Below are 16,275 nucleotides of genomic sequence, written 5' to 3'. Positions count from 1 at the left end.
CTGTCTGCAAAGTTACTGGCTCGCTCTGAATCTCTGTTTCCTCATCTAGAACCCAGAAGCAGAGACAACCTCTTAGTAGCCTTTCTGTAAGTCTCTCTTGTAACCCGTGGCTGTGCCTCCTGTTCCTAGGCCTTGTATGGACACACCCAGGCTGTCACATGTCTGACAGCCTCTGTCACCTTCAGCCTCCTGGTGAGTGGATCCCAGGATTGCACTTGTATGCTGTGGGACCTAGACCACCTCTCTCGTGTGGCCTGCCTGCCTGTCCACCGGGAAGGCATCTCAGCCGTTGCCATCAGTGATGTCTCGGTGAGACCTGGTTTATTTCTCCATTTCTGGGTTCACTTCTCATGACTCTGAGCTGGCATAACAGCGTTTTGGATAGTGCTGCCAAAGAAAACCCAGGGACAGACATACGATGATGTGGATATGGTCCTTTGTGTGCCAACCATCCTCTGCCAATAGAAAGTAGCACACTAGGAGGTGTTTGCTGTGTTATTTGCACAGCAAGGCTAGTCAAGAAGATCTGCCCGTGTCAGACCAAGGCTCAAGGTTCAAGATATAAATGAACCTTTTAGGAGACAGTAGAGTAGCCTCTTCCTGAAGGTTCTTCTCGAAGGACATTGCCGGTTTCTATGAGCTGCCTATGTCATTGGCACCTCTGTATGCTGTCCTCCACTAAAGGAAGTCCAAATTTCTTCATGGAGGCAGTGTTGGACAGCCAGTTATAGGCCCCTTGTTTAGAGAGACAGGGGCAGTCTTCAGACTGTATCCTTTCTGGAAGCCAAGAAGTTGTTAGAGATCAGGATCTTGGAGGAGTCCAAAGCCCGTGCCAGTGTCCTAATGCACAGACTTATTTTGGCTAACCATGTCAGACGTTCCGGACTAGGCTCATCTGGCTCTGCTGTCTGGGGCCTGAGTCAAGGCAAAACAGCACAGAGAAGGGGCATGCTGGGGCAAAGTTGTTTATGCCACAGCATTCGAGAAACAGATCTCAGAAAGGGCAGAGACAAGATATACCCTTTAAAAGGCATGCCCCCAGTTTCCTGTTTCTTCCACCATATCTCAATACCATCCAACTATGTCACCTAAGTGTGTTAATGAGATCAGAAGCCCGTAAGAAGGTGTGAGGTCAGGCGCTTTCGTGTACAGACGAGATGACTGAGCATGCACCGTGTAAGCTGCTGGTGAATCTTGCATGAGGTAAAGCCAGATCTCTTTGCTGTAGGGAACCATTGTCTCCTGTGCCGGAGCCCACTTGTCCCTGTGGGACGTCAATGGACAGCCCCTGGCTAGTATTACCACAGCCTGGGGCCCAGAAGGAGCCATAACCTGCTGCTGCATAGTGGAGAGGCCAGCGTGGGATGCAAGCCACGTTATCATCACGGGCAGTAAGGACGGCATGGTTCGGGTAAGTGTAGTTTGGGGCAGAATGAGTACCCAGCATGATGACTGTGTTTCTCTCCTTTATTCACTCCTTCCATGGGTCAAACACTGCATTGGAATTTGAAAATATTCCATACCAGATACCTGCAGCAAATCAAGGGAAGGGTGGTACGTTTTTATAGCATAGAGAAAATGAGAGAAAGGTATTGCACGCACATGTGCATGTGCGCGCGCGCGCGCACACACACACACACACACACACACACAGTGTGTAAGGTATGCTTGATGCATGGTTAAGCTCTGTAGATTACAGCACAAAACAGGAAGATATATAAAACTCATGAAGTCAACCTACCGAACACTTTATCCACTCATCTGTCTACCCACCCACTGGCTGTTTATCTTTCTACCCATTGACCCACTCATCCATTACTCATCCAAGCTTTTGTCCATCTTTCTATCCATCTAGTAATTCATTCATTGACCTACCAGGACTTCCATTCAGCTGTCTAACCATCCACCTCTCCATCAACCCACATACTTAATATCATGCCAAGGGTGTCATGGAGGGCCACTACAGGCCCTTTTTATTGGGACATCCAGGTTTTGGAAGAAAAACAAATATAAAATGCTATGCTCTGTGCATGGTATGTGCCATGGGTGAGAACAAGAGTAGCATGAGCTTTCAGAAGGACCTCTGGGAAGCCGGAAAGAGAAGGAAGCATGGAAGTCAGGGGGTGAGGTGGGAAGACCAGGATGTGGGATGGGTTTTCCAAGACCCGGGCAGGAAGGATGAAAGAATGGTGGAAGAGAGTGGATAATCAGGTGACTCACTTGACACCCTGACCAGTGAGAAGATGCTTCCTCTGGAGGAGAAGGGGAGTGATACAGTCAGGCTCAAGTGAGGAACAGATTTCCCTCTGGCAGACATACCTCAGGAGAGGCGGTATTTTAGCCGAGATCTGAGAATGAGGAACAGTTGGTATATGTGGAGCTCAGTGGGCTAGCACGGAGGGTGAGAGATAAGCCTGAGGAGAGATGCCCCAGGAACATCTCCTACCGTGTTCTTTCTCTGTGAGGGGCGCATGACCCCTGGCCCTAGCTGGCCAAGTCATGGAAAGGCCACATAGATATAGGATTGGCGAGTACGATCTGAACCCAGGTGAGAGAGAGCAGCTGGGACGACTGAGCCACCAGGAGTACATGGCTTCCCCGAGTCTGCCTCAGGCATGTGTAAGAGCAACTATGTTCTTAGCCTTTATTTGTTCCCTGTAGTGATTGAGCTCCTGGAACCTCACAGTCCTGGAACCGAGTGAGGTGCTGGGGAGCTCAAAGAGACACTTGAGTTGTTGTTGGTTTTCCTTCCAAAGCAAAGTCCAGGCCTGCAGGCGAGAAGCCATATGCAGTCGCCCTGCGGGTGGGCCCAGAGATGGCCGCATAAGAGCAGGAAGGAACACAGCCAGTGGGGTTTGGGGTTAGATTAAGGGGAGGAACTGTGGAAAGGCTCAATGGCTTAAATACTTGCTGCCAAGCAGGAAGACCTGAATTCAGATCTCTAGCACCCATATAAGAGCTGGGTCTAAAAAAGATAAAACTTATTAGTGTGTGAAGTCCAGACATTAGGAGGTGGTAGCACGTGCTCGCTAACTGGCCAGTCTAGCCGAAACGGCAAGTGCTCTGGTGAGAGTTCCTCTTTCAAAACGTCGGCTGGAGAGTGAAAATTAGACACCTGAAATTGACCTCTGACCCCCACATGCTTACTCATGGGTACATGTGCCTCCACACATGTGTGCACGCGCACACGCATGCATGTGTGTGCGCACGCGTGCACGCACGCACACACACACACACACACACGAAGAATTGATTCAGGGTTGCAGAAAGGGACAGGAGAACTCTATTTAAAAGTGAAGTCATGTAAACTTACAGGTTGAGGCACCATCAGGGGAGCTGAAAGAAACCCTAATACCCCATTTCCCGATGATACCATCAGAAATGAATGCTCAGGGCCTATCCCTATCCACCAGGGCCCCCCAGGTGCAAGGGAATAGAGATGGGCGACCCTGACTCTGAAGGAAGTATAATTCTACCAGGTCATGACGTACATGTTCTCTTTTCTGGACAGATTTGGAAGACAGAGGACATGAAGATGTCCGTTCCCAGGCAGGCAGTGATGGAGGAGCCCTCCACTGAGCCCCTAAGCCCCAGAGGTACCTGCTTGGAGATCTTGACTCATGTTGTCCTCCTGTACCCCTCTTCCTTTGCTTTGGCACCAGGGCTGCAGCTCCACGTAGAACATCAGAGCTTAGGGAAGTATTGCCAGCCCAAGGACTATACGTATTACGTTTGATTTCTGTGACACTATGCCTGCCTGACAGAAACAACTCCAGGGCAGAAAGGTTTACTTGGGCTCGTGGTTTCAAGCGTTACCACTAGGGGAGAGGGGAAGCATGGTGGCATTTGTGACATTGGAAACATGACGTGGCAGGTGTTCCCATGCAGTAGAGGAGGGAGACCAGGACCGGCGCTGGGCATGACACTGACATGTTTCTTCCAAACAGTTCCCATGCCTTAGTGCCTTCAAAACAGTGCCATGGGCTGGAGTCAGAGCATTCTGAATGTCAGCCTGGGAGAGACGTTTCAGATCCAGACCGTGACAGGGGGCATCACGTCAGAGAATAGTTTGTGTCCTGTAAGGATTGGGTGTCCTGGGAAGCAGCATGAGAAGCTCCGTTGAGTCCTGTACTGGACTCTGCAGTCCTTATAGCACCAGTGGACTAGGATATGGTGGGTGTCAGGGGCCCCAGGGCTTAGAGGGTACATATGCCCACAAGTTCTCCTTCGATGCTCTCAGATAGTCCTGGAAGCCACAACCCAGGACCCGAATACAGCTGGTTAATTATCTGGACAGCCAGCCTGTAAGCAGAAGGAAGGCACCATTCTCCCAGTGAGGAGGAGGCAGATCTGTCCTGCCTCAGATGCCCCATTAGCTCTCATTATGCCTCGTTTCCATTCAGCCAAGGGCTTAGTATAAAAGTACTTTCCTACCCTGGGACTCTGCCCAACCCACTGTAAAAGCCCAGTGTTCCTGGGCTGGATGTGTCACACACATTCCCAGGTGATATGCACAAAAAGAAGAAACCCTTCTTATGTGTCCTCCCCTCTCTGATTGCAACTGGAATAGGAGATTGTTGCAAGGCGTCCAAGGTAGAGAGAAGGAAACAGAGTAACTTGGCCAAAGTTATCCAAAGCTTGTTACTATGTTCACTTCTGCCACTAAAGCAGCCCCAGCCTCAAATATGGTCTCACAGTTGCCCTTACCTGCTGCTCCGCTACAAAGGCAGGCAAAAAAGCCCTCATCATCAAAATGACACCACCACACCTCCAGCTACTCAGTCGTCCCTGCCACCATCCCTGTCTTCACTGCAAACATCCTTCCTGCTCACCCTCAACTTCAGAAGATTACAGCCCAGCACTAAGCTGTCTCTCTTGTTGACCCACAAAGGAAGGGAGCACGTTACCACACTTGGAGAGTCCCCCAATCTGCCAAGTACTTCTTCTATCTCCCTGAAGCAGTAACCACCCATAGGAGAGGACTTTTTCCAATCTGGGTGATAGGGGAATCCTTTGGGCATGGTGGCCATTTTCAATCAGTTTACCTCTGTTGCATGCAGATGTCTCCTGTGAGTTCTCCCAAGACAGACATGCACTGGGGCTCTCCTGTGTCCTACATTCTACTGATACCCAAAATTCCTTCCTTTAGTACTTCGAGGAATTTGTCATAATCTGGCTTGAGTCAGACCATAGACATCCCAAAACCAAGAACAGCATTCAGCTCAGTGTCCTAGTCCCCCCAGGGTGCTTGGAGACCATGCAGAGTCAGTCCACCTCAGTGCGAGAGGGAAGCACATAGCTATGTGCGCTAGAGCTCTACATTTCTTTGGAGAGCAGCAGCCACGTGTGCCCCCAATCCTGTTTCTGCTCCATGGGAGGAGCCAGCTCAGAAATCCTTTACCCCTGGCTATTTATGAAGCGAGAATACATACATGTATGACACAGAATGCCAGCTCAGTCTTTCGTTCAACTGCCCCCTTCATATCCAAAAGTATGAGCTTATCCCCTGACTCAGATCCTCAGCCCTGACAATGGATTGCAATGAAGACAGTGGACCTCCAGCTTCCGTTAGGCACAAACAGTAGTAGTGAGGTGATCTGGGAAACAGGAAGGGGACCAGGCTGTAGACCTAATTCTATCCCACAGCTGGTGTGGTCCTGTTTCTTTCCTGCTAGCTAAGAACATTTCCCGTGTCCCGCCTTGTAGAGGGCAACGAGAAATAATAGACAGATAAGAATCCACTCCACAGAACTCATACGCCAGACTCCAAAAACATTCTTCTCTTTGAACATAGCGATATTGACATTAGGGAAGTTACAAGGCTTCCTGGCTGACAGGAAGTCCCAGGACCCTCATCTTTCCCCTGCTGTCTGTCCTGACCTGAGGTTGCTGCTGCCCCGCAGAATGGGGCTTTCAGGATTGGGGTAACCGATAGGATTAAATGACAGCGTGGTACGCGCATAGTTAAAAAAATATTGAATAGAGTCTCTGTTAAAGTCAACAAATCTGAGAGCAGATTTGTGAATGTAACCCACTGGAGGGCTCTAAGGAGGAAGCAGGCTGCCCTCGTCCTAATGTTCAAAACCGTTTTGTTGGGAAGGGATCAGAATTAGGCATGACACGTGAACATTTGCATGTGTGTCCTGCTGGTGTGTATGTTATTGCACACCCTCAAATGTCTTCAGGGGCGAGAAAGGAGATCTGTAAACGTATTGAGGATATGCATTGTGGGCAGCTGTAATCTGATTTCTGCTTGGAACTCATTTATTCATCATCAGTGGTAAGAACTAGCCACTGGAGCACGATGTGCTCCAGAAAACAGCCCCTAGACTCGGATGTAGGAAAGGAGTCGTGTGAGGACTAGTGCTAGGATTTCCAAGTGAGGGTCTCCGTCCCTGAGCAGTGTTCTTGTCGCATATCCTCATGTGTTTCCTGTTGCCCTGGGTATTCTGCACCCACTTCAACACTACTGAGGGAATACAGCAACTGTCAGGCCTCGAGAAGATGAAGTGCTCTCACCGGGCCATGCCCACTTGCTGTCTCTCCCTCTCAACCATGGAAGGAATGACTGTCTGTCTCTAAATGTAGTCATTAGAATGAGTGAGGTAACAATCATCGAGTTATATTTTTTCTGAGAAAATTCTCCCAGCATTTAATTATTGGTTGGGCGTGAGAGGATTTAGCTAAGTTGATAATGCAGACTTTATGTAATTTATTTTTACTAGGCAATTACAGGCTGCATTACACCCTGGCAGCAAGGTATTGTGGGGCATCTTATTAAGCATAAAGCCAGTAAACACTGATGAACAATTTTGCTGAACTAGGCATGCAATTTAGAAAGCAATAATACACAAATCCAATTTGGTACACAATGGATACCGCGGCACGTCAGCACATGTAACTATCACGGCCTGCAAATTAAATTGGGACGGCCCTTTTTTGCAACAGCACAGGCCAAGATTAAATATATTTTCCCCCTCAATTTAACAAGTTGCTGACCACAAATATAAATGTCTGTATCTGTGTGGTCCTGTGTACGGGCGCACGGGCTTTGTGCATGAAGCCACTGGTGCTCTAACTTTACTCTCTCACACTTTCCACAGGTCACAAGTGGGCCAAGAATCTTGCCCTGAGCCGAGAGCTGGATGTCAGCGTCGCTTTGAGTGGCAAGCCCAGCAAGGCAAGCCCTGCCGTGACAGCTCTGGCCCTCACTAGGTAAGGAGAGCCCACAAGCCTAAGCACTTTCTCCAGAACTCCAGCAGAGGGCGCCACAACCAACCTAGCTGAGTCCCAACATTTCCAGCCAGGTTCTCATGATCAGATCCAGGGAGATCTTATCACTACAGGGACCCAGGCATGGCCACCTCGTTGCTAATCCCCATGGGCTCTTGATCTCTAGCTCATGAATACACATAGGTTCATGAAGAAATGCAAATGATAGGGAAGTCTAATTCGTAGTTTTGTTTTAAAGAGGTCCTTTGGTCCTGAATCCCACTGGTGATGATAGCTTGCTGAGGATGACCGTGGTACAAGGGGGGGTGGAAATGCTTTATGAAGTCACTTGGACAATGCAGAGTAGTCTCAAAGATGACACTGGGTTATTATTTTAGTTGTCACGGTGATCCCATTCACCCTCCTAAGGGGTTGTAGTCACAAGAGCAGCTGACTCTATACTCTTATTTCCTCTCTTCTTGGCCTACGGTAGCCTTCTGGAGTCCCTGGTGTAACAAGTGCACAGTTCCAGGCTGGTCTGCCCAGGGTGGTATGGGGATGGGGCAGCAGGAGGAGAGTGGACCTTTGCTCTTCATGGAACTCATGCTGATTGCTCTGCTGGAGCTGGAGCTGGAGCTGGGGCTGGGGCTGGGGCTGGGGCTGGGGCTGGGGCTGGGGCTGGGGCTGGGGCTGGGGCTGGGGCTGGGGCTGGGGCTGGGGCTGGGGCTTCTAGATCAACAGCCGGAGAGAAAGGGGGACCTCAGCCAGCACCTCAGCTTTCTCCCAGTGCTTTGGGACCTGCAGCAGTCACCACTCAAAGCCCCTCCACACGCTCAGGCCCACACAGAGTTCATGTCTCCCACTCCCTCCCGTAGCTTCAGAGGAGACCGGAATGAGCTGTTCCACTGTGTCTTGGATACAGTCTCTTACACTGTGATTCCTGGGTGCTGGCTTCAATGTGTGGATCTGGTGCGAAGGCCTCCAGCACGCTTACCTTTTCCTTTTCTCCCCAAGGAACCAGGCCAAGCTCTTGGTGGGTGACGAGAAGGGAAGAATCTTCTGCTGGTCTGCTGATGGGTAGGAGAAAAACAAGTGCCAGAGGTACCCTGGGGTCAGCAGCAGCAAACTACAGGCACCAAGGTGATGCACAGGCTGGCTGTCTACGCAGAGCAAGCTTTGGGGGGAGGCTCACCTCCCCACAGTTCTCAAGGACTGATGATTTGCACCGGGTACCCCAAACACGTCTGCAGTCTACAAGACTTCTGTAAAAAGGATCCTGATAGACATTGATGCTGGGGACTGTCCTGCTGGTGACAAGCTGAACAGGAAGTTTCCAAAACAAGAGGGTGGGTTTTGGGTCATGGAAACCACCCCGTTGTCTTTATTTTATTAAAACACCATTTTCCAAATGGCAGGATGCTTGAGTGTCCCCTTGCCCGGTTTCATCTGGATTCTAACAAATCAGCAAGGCTACAGGAGTGAGAGGTGTTGCTAAACACACTGCTGCTCACCCACAGGCCATGCCTGTGACTGCCACCTGACACAGACACAGGAGCGTCAGGTAGGGCAACACACCAGGCCTGGGCATCCCTACCCCAACTTCACAAGAACAACAGTAGTGGTTCCCAGCCAGGCCCTGCCTTGGTCAGCTCCTTCCACTTTCCGTTTTGTCCCTCACATTGAAAAAAATAGGGATTATGTAAACGCCTCAGCTCCAGTTCCTTTCCAGAAATTTCCTTCTATATGGCCCAAGTGAGAATCTGACACCTCATGTTTCTCCAAGTCTGAAGAGGCACTGGTTGCTGCCTTTACTCCAGGCTTAGGGGTGGTAGGCAGATGAACTTGGTGTCTGATGGCTCTGAGTCACCCCACCTTTATGGAGCAGTAAATAGACCTAAAGATTAATATTAGGGAAGGAGAGGAAGTAGGCGGTCACATAAAGACAGCAGAAGAGCACGGTCAGGCATCCTGACTTCTCTCTAAACTCCTAGGTTTTAGCAAAGAGGAAGCTTGGGGAGAAGCCTATTCTTAGGTCCAGGACACCCTCCCTGGATGGGAAGGGTTCTGGTCTGACCCTGGGACCAAGGATCACGCCACCTCCCACACCATGCACAGGCACCATTAGCAGACAGTCCATTTGTGATCTCGTGTCCGGCTGGGACTTCACAGGAGAGCTATAAATAAAACGGCAGAGAGCACCACTCCTTAGGAAGGCCGAGAGGCACGCCATAAATATCAGGGCTGAAAGGTCTGCCGGTCAGAAGTCTGCCTTCAGTTCACTCATTCCGTAAGTTTTAGCTCTTATTCGCCCTCTATCAAATGGTTCTGGGATTTGCCAGCCTACCCTCGACCGGCTCCTACCGTGTCTGAACTACAGGAGGAGACATTTGAGTCTTCATGCTAGAATCTTAGGGCTAAGAGGCTAGTGCAAACAGACAAGACTGGCGGTCAATGATACATCACACTACAGAGTCGGCACAGGTGACATTCAGGCTTCCTGTGAGCTCAGGCTCTGTAAAAGCACCCCGCACTGGGTGCTTTAAGTGACAGAAATTTATTTCATAATTCTGGGGGCTTAGAAGTCAAAGTGCAGACAGGTTTGCTCCCTTCTGGGCCTCTCTGACCTGTAGATGGCACTTTCTCCCACGCCCTGCATCCTCGTGTGGCCTCCTCTCTGCCTATCTATGCCCTACTATCTTCTTAGAACAAGTGACACCAGTTCGAACAGATACTGATCCATCAGTATCATCCCTTGCAAAGGCCCCAGGCATGTCAGGTGGCAGGAAGGAAGAGCCGATGGACCAAAGCGGAAGCTATTGCTCTTATCCAGGGGCTGGAGGCTAACGGAGGGCGTGTGAGTGAGAGCAATGAACAGAGATGGCCATCTTCCCCAGGGCACAGCTCCCCAAGAGTCAGCTAGGCAATGATTGTATGGCAGACAGTCCAGAGCTGATGGTCCCAGGAGGGACAGGCCAGGGTCCAAGCAGGTCCAAGCAACGTGGAAATGTCAGAGCAAACCGGTGGGGAGATATGCAGGACTAGAACGTGGTCAGCGGAAATGGATGCTATGGTACTTTGGAGCTGATGGAAGTCCTGTGAGGAGAGGTAAATAGGGTTCTGTGGAGGAGAATGGGACAGGGCAGGAGAACTGGCCACCATTGTGTGTCTGGGAAGATTTGGTGGCACCTGGCAATGGGGACTTGGGTGCGTGTTACTTGCAGGAGGAAAACTGCTTTGTACTGATCCAGAGGAGGACACAGATGTCCCTGGACCCTGGGAGATGAGAATGGGTTGCAGGGTCCTGAGGCATCAGCGGTAGAGTGTGCTAGGGTGAGGTAGGGGCTACCACAGACAGCAGAGCAGAGCTGCGGTGAGATTGAGAGGCCCCAATCCAGCAGAGGCTAAGGCCAGGCACTTGTAGCAGCTTTAGCAGGAGGTCCTTGCTGGCCTAAGTGACCTCAGTCATTTAGTCACATGGTATTAGGCACCCTGTTCTGATGAGAGAAGATGGAGGAGGGGACTGGGGAATGGATGTGAGGGAGCTGATTTGGTACCACAGCCACAACTGAAGGACAGTCTGTCGGAGCAGGAGTATCAGCTGCTGGGGACAAGGAGAGAGGACCACACAGATTCCGGCTGCCATGCCGGGCCCTGAGCAGGGACCACGAAAAGCCTGTAGGTACCTGAGACAGAGATAGAAATACTCCATTAAGTGAGTAGACGACGGGTCTGGGACCGTTCGCTCCTCGTGCCTCTACTTCCTGCCAACCTCAGCTTGTTTCTGCATCTGTAAAACAGGACCCCGGTGTCTGTCTTTGGACTTGTTACGAGATTGAAATAGTGTTCAGTGTACAGTAAAATGATAGACTATAGAGTAAGGTGCGTTATGTGATATATTACTTATCATAAATATAATCAAATGCTTGAGGGTGGAGCAGCTCAGGCTGACATCCATCGCATGCTGCGGGCTTTCACTGTATAACGTGTCTGTCCATTCACGCACCAGTGTGTCTCGCTGAGCCCATCCCTTGTGCTGGAGCTCTGTGACAAAGCTGGAAAGAGGGACGGGCAGGGGCCAACAGGGGTGAGGATGGCAGGTAGATTGGATTCCCACACTGCATCTCAGGCCACTGCAGCCCTGCACACTGGATTTTGCTTCAGAAGCACACTGGGATGGAAGCCAGCTTTCAGAGGTCCTGGCATTGTGCACTGGAGGCCTCCTCCTCAAACAACAAGGAAATGTGACAGAATGCAATGAAGAGGCAGTCACCTCTGCCACACAGCTGGCCAATCAGCTTGTGGTTCCGAAGCCTCTGAGGTCAGGGACCCCACACTTCACCAACTGTAATCTGCTCAGCACAGCAGTCATGTGGCCCCCACCGCAATGATTGCAAGGGTCCCAGTCATCCCACTTTGAGCGTCTGTTCCACAGAGAAGTGCCAATCCTGGTTACCTTCCGTGGACATGCTCTGGCCAGCAATTTGTTTCAGAATGCATACCCTGGTCCTCACTCAGCCTGCTACATCCTGTGAGGGACAAGGAAAGTCAAACTCTGCGGATGGACTCATTATAACTATAGGACTGAGGAGACCAGGGCTCACTGTGAAAGCACAGGGATGGCATGGTGGTGGCCACAGGAGTCCTGGAAGCTGGCTTCCCCCAAAGGCTCAGGACAGACCCTTCTCCGAATCTGGACAGGCCTGGCTTTACCTGAGACAAACACCCACCTACTAAGTAGTCCTCATTTTAACCAGGTTTGTATTTGCAAAATGAGGAGGTTGCTGCCTGGACAGGGGATGACTATCAGGACCCTATAGATGACAAATGAGTTGTCTACATAGAAAACACTGGCATTTAACAGTGGAATCTCAGAGAGGGCCCATGAATCTTGAGCAACCAAAAGTCTTCTAGGTTCTTTCTGGCAATCTTTCAGGGACCATGGCCTCCTGCTCTACACTGGCCCCTACCTTTCATCCCTTCATGCTCCAGAAGAGAAGCTCAGTCCATGGAACTGCCTGCCCCAAGCCAGCAGCAGAAGCCAGTGTGGAGAAGTGAGTCACAGGGACCGTGGAGAGCTCAGAGATTGGATCTGCCCATATCAAAGTGCAGCGAGGCAGTGCACACTTGGGGAGGAATAGACTCTTCAGATGGAAATCTAGACGAAATTTGTTTAGCATAAAAATCAGATCTCTCTGAGCCCGAATCAGCTTTCTGTCAGTGAGTTCTTGGGCACATATCCCATGTCAGATGGAGGTAAGGGTGTGTTCATGCATGGGGGTGTGTCCGCTGCTTGCATGTGCATGTGTTAGTTTCAGTTTTTCTCCTATGACACGCTGCCTGAAGCACCTTTGTTAGCCTCCCCGATAAACATCAGGATACTTCTAATTGCTTCCTGCCCACAAGTTCCTAGAGGTTCAGAGAACACTTGTGTTTGCCTGGAGCTCCCCCAAACTGCTGTATCCTTTTAACACCCCTGTCTAAGACTCTACCTTTTGCCACAGTAGCTTCCATGAACCCATGATGGCGGGAAAGGGTAAGAGACACCCTACGGGTGCCATAAATGAAGTTTGCACAGGCAATGGGCACAGGAGTCCTCACTGATGTAGTGATGATGTCACTGTCCTCCGAAGCACTTGGCAAGCCATTCAGTCATCTTCCATGCACAGGGTCCATTGAGTACATAGTCTATACCAAGCTGATAAACTGATGGAAAAGGGTTGAATCCAGGCACAGACACCTGACACATAGCTCCTTAAAATCTGTGACCATTGTGGGTCACACAAAACCTCTACCGGTCGCTTCACACATGCAGAAGAACACACCGAGGAAAGGCTTTGCTCAAGTTTAGACAACATGACTTGACAGTGGCAAGCCCAGCATGCCCCCTGGCAGTACACAGGAGCACTGAACCATGGGCAGAGGAAATCTGGAGCCTCGGTCTTGCATCAAGAATGGCTGGCTTGCTTTTACCTGTCATCCTACTGATTGTCTCATCCAGCCTGAGTGTGAGGGTGAGGTACCCAGTCTTACTGCAACTGGGTATACCATGTTTGCTTGGTATGCTGTGTTGTACCTTGGAGGCCTTCCTTTTTCTGAAGAGGAAAAGAGGAAATGATGGGGAGGAGCATGGTGAGGAGAGGGCTTGGAAAAGAGGAGGAAAGGGAAACTGCAGTCAGATGTAATATATGAGAGACAATAATAATAATGATGATGATAATAATAACAACAACAACAGTAGAAAAAGAATGGCTGTTTCTCCCACCTCCTGCTGGGGTTAGAGGAAATGGTTAAGACACTTTTGGCTGATGGGGAAAAACTAAGCCAGTGTCAGAGAAGACTGGCTTGAGCAGCTCCGATGGATGGCAGAGAGCTCGTCCTGTAGGGAGCTGGCACTGTGACGGTGAGGTGTGTCCTCGCTGCCCACAGCTCACTGTCTTTTCTCCACTCAGACAGTGACTTCTCCTTCTCCCTCCTGGCAATCCCTTCTCTTCCACCTAGGAGCCCTGCCAGGCGTCACACTCCCTGCCTCATTTGTCTTTTCTTCTTCTTGTCATTTTACAGCACAGGGAGCTAAGTAACTAACGCTGTGTAGGTTGCTCTGAATGTTAAATTAGGTGGCTCTCTGCAACTCCTCACAGAGCATGGTCTAGGAGGCAGGAACAGCCGTGGGAGCAGAGGCAGTTCGCACACAGGGTCCGATATGAGCAGGGTGCCTTGTCCTCCCCTTCCCTCCCTCTGCCCTCAGCTGTGTGGGTCCCTGTGGAGATGGGACATGGCTCTGCACTGCTGCGCAACTCTCAGGCTTGTCTGTGTCACCCGCTCACTCGCTTTCTCAGTGTTTGTCTTCAGTGTCACTCTCTTTAAGCACCAGCTATCTGTGAAGCCACAGAAGTCTGTGGCTTTCTAACTCCACAAAGAAAAGCCTTGTGTCCCTGGGGCCCCTGGCGACCCTCTGAAAGAATCTGCCCTTAACAAGGTCCTGGGATAGGGAATGAATTTTGTCTAGGAAGCAGATGCCTGAGAAGAATCCCTGAACACATTCTCCCTGGCCAGGGTAGCAGGGCCAGAAACAGTGTTTTCAAATCACTTGTCTTGCGAGAGACACCTATCCGGATTGTCATGAATCGATAAACAATACAGTAAAAACACACAAAGTATTTGAACTTACACATCAGCCAAGAAAAACCCTGCTTGGCAAATAGGCGAACAGAAAGTTTCTCAATGTCCTTGCCATTCTAAAAGTGCAAATGACAGCTGGGCACATTGGCACAGGCTTCCATTTCAGCACCAGGGAGGTGGAGGCAAGAGGGTCAGGCTACCCTTAGCTACTCGGTGAGTTCAAAGCCAGCCTGGGATACTAGAGACTCAAAGGAGTTTTAAAACTAAGTGATTGGTAAAGTAAGGGAAAGGGAAGGAAGAAAGGAAGGAGAAAATCAGGAGAGAAAGAAGAGGGAACAAGAGAGGAAGGGGAAAGGAGGAAGAAAGGAAGGGGAAAGTAAGGAGGGAAGAAAGGGAAGGGGGGAGGAAGAGGGAGGGAGAGGTAAGGGAGGGGAAGGGAGGGATGTGAAAGGTGGAGATAGGGAGATGAGGGAGGTTAGGGAGGAAGGAGGGAGGGAGGGAGGAAGGTAAGGGAGGGGGAGGGAAGAAAGAAGGATGGAGGGAAAAGCAAGCACATGGAAACAAATGACAGCATTTGTAAAAACAGCTATAACTCAGAAAACTGAGCACCCCGAGGACTGGCAAGGGTATGAGGGAACCTGGACCCCGCGCAACCCATGAGACATAAAATGGCGCAAACACTTGCTTGATAGAAAGTGCTGTCTTCACAGTGTGAAAGCAGCCATAGAAAAACTGCAAGAGCGGCCCTGTACAGGATATGGCTGTGCCTCCAAAAGCTACAGCGAGCTGAAAACAGATGCCTCACACACTGCTGTGCCGCCCTGAGCATTCTGCTGCTTTTCCTGGTGTGGAGGCTTTGGACTGGAGCTGAGGCCCGAGGCTGCTACCCAGTATTACAAGAGAGGACTGCAGGTCTGCCATCAGCCTAGGGCCAGAGTGAACTCTGATGCCTGAAGTTGGGTTTCCGTGGACCACGTTTCATGGTCACACTGTCGTAGAATTGAAGACTCACCTGGAGAACATCAACTGGAAATCTTGTAGATACGATGGAGGAGGATGCCTCTGTCCTTTATTTATTATGGATGGAGCATGGCGCTTCTAGTCATTTCCACTCGATAAAATAATATCAGCTGTCTTTAAACATTCTAAAATGTGAAAAATAATAATAATAACTACTTAACCAGGGGCCATGCTAATTAGGGCTGAGCTTGGGCCAATCCCCAAGAGAAAGGAGAAAGACCTTGAGAGAGTCTTAAAAACTGAGACAGCAAAGTGAGCTCAAAGTTTTGTGTGTGTGTGTGTGTGTGTGTGTGTGTGAGAGAGAGAGAGAGAGAGAGAGAGAGAGAGAGAGAGAGAGAGAGAGAGAGAGAGCGATCTCCTTAAACCATTTTCAATGTCCAAGCCACAGGGGAGGAGACTGCAACTCAGGGGAAAAGATATTTCCACTCAATAGCTGGAGAAGCCTGAGGACTAGGGGTCTTGTGGTATTGATGGACCAGGATCCTCCTCTCCAGCTGTGCATCCAGCGCTTTGAGGTTCAAGGTGTCGAACAGAGGTCTGGGGTTATAGCAGGGCTCCCAGTTGGCAGCTTCGGGGCCAGGTGGAGCCTGCATCTATCTTCTCTGTGATCACTACTTTGAGGTGAGTGCTTTAGGAAGCTTAGGTAGCATGTCCAGTTGTCAATAGCACCTTGTATCTTCCCATTTTGATGGCCGCCTGTGTTCACACTGTTGAACCAACTCTCAGACCCAAGCATCTCTTAAATTCATCCCACATTTATTCAGGGCTGCCGGTGAAGCATCTATTTAAGTGTCACTGTATGAGGATTGAGAAGACAGAAATACCCTGTTCTTGGGGGCTCACAGATAGACTCAAGGAGGATGGGGAATGGGCGGCTAGTGGCTATGGGGAAGCATGGTGCCTGGTTAGTGTCCCAGGAGATGG

At 50.2% G+C, this 16,275-nt stretch overlaps 1 protein-coding gene across 8 annotated transcripts in view; it reads left to right on the top strand.

The window, feature by feature from the left end:
- Positions 1 to 8,626, top strand: part of Wdfy4 (WDFY family member 4) — a 229,565-nt gene extending 220,939 nt beyond the window's left edge. For all 8 annotated transcript variants that reach the window (XM_087588908.1, XM_087588903.1, XM_087588907.1 and 5 more), the window contains 5 exon segments: positions 130 to 309; positions 1,229 to 1,411; positions 3,512 to 3,596; positions 7,104 to 7,215; positions 8,227 to 8,626. In XM_087588908.1, coding sequence (XP_087445034.1) covers positions 130 to 309; positions 1,229 to 1,411; positions 3,512 to 3,596; positions 7,104 to 7,215; positions 8,227 to 8,293 — 627 coding nt within the window. In that variant the 3' untranslated portion in view covers positions 8,294 to 8,626.
- Positions 8,627 to 16,275: the final 7,649 nt, after the last annotated feature.

Source organism: Rattus norvegicus, chromosome 16, assembly GCF_021556685.1.
Source record: "Rattus norvegicus strain SHRSP/BbbUtx chromosome 16, alternate assembly SHRSP_T2T, whole genome shotgun sequence".
Lineage (NCBI taxonomy): Eukaryota > Metazoa > Chordata > Mammalia > Rodentia > Muridae > Rattus > Rattus norvegicus.
This window is presented reverse-complemented; position numbering and strand designations above follow the sequence as displayed.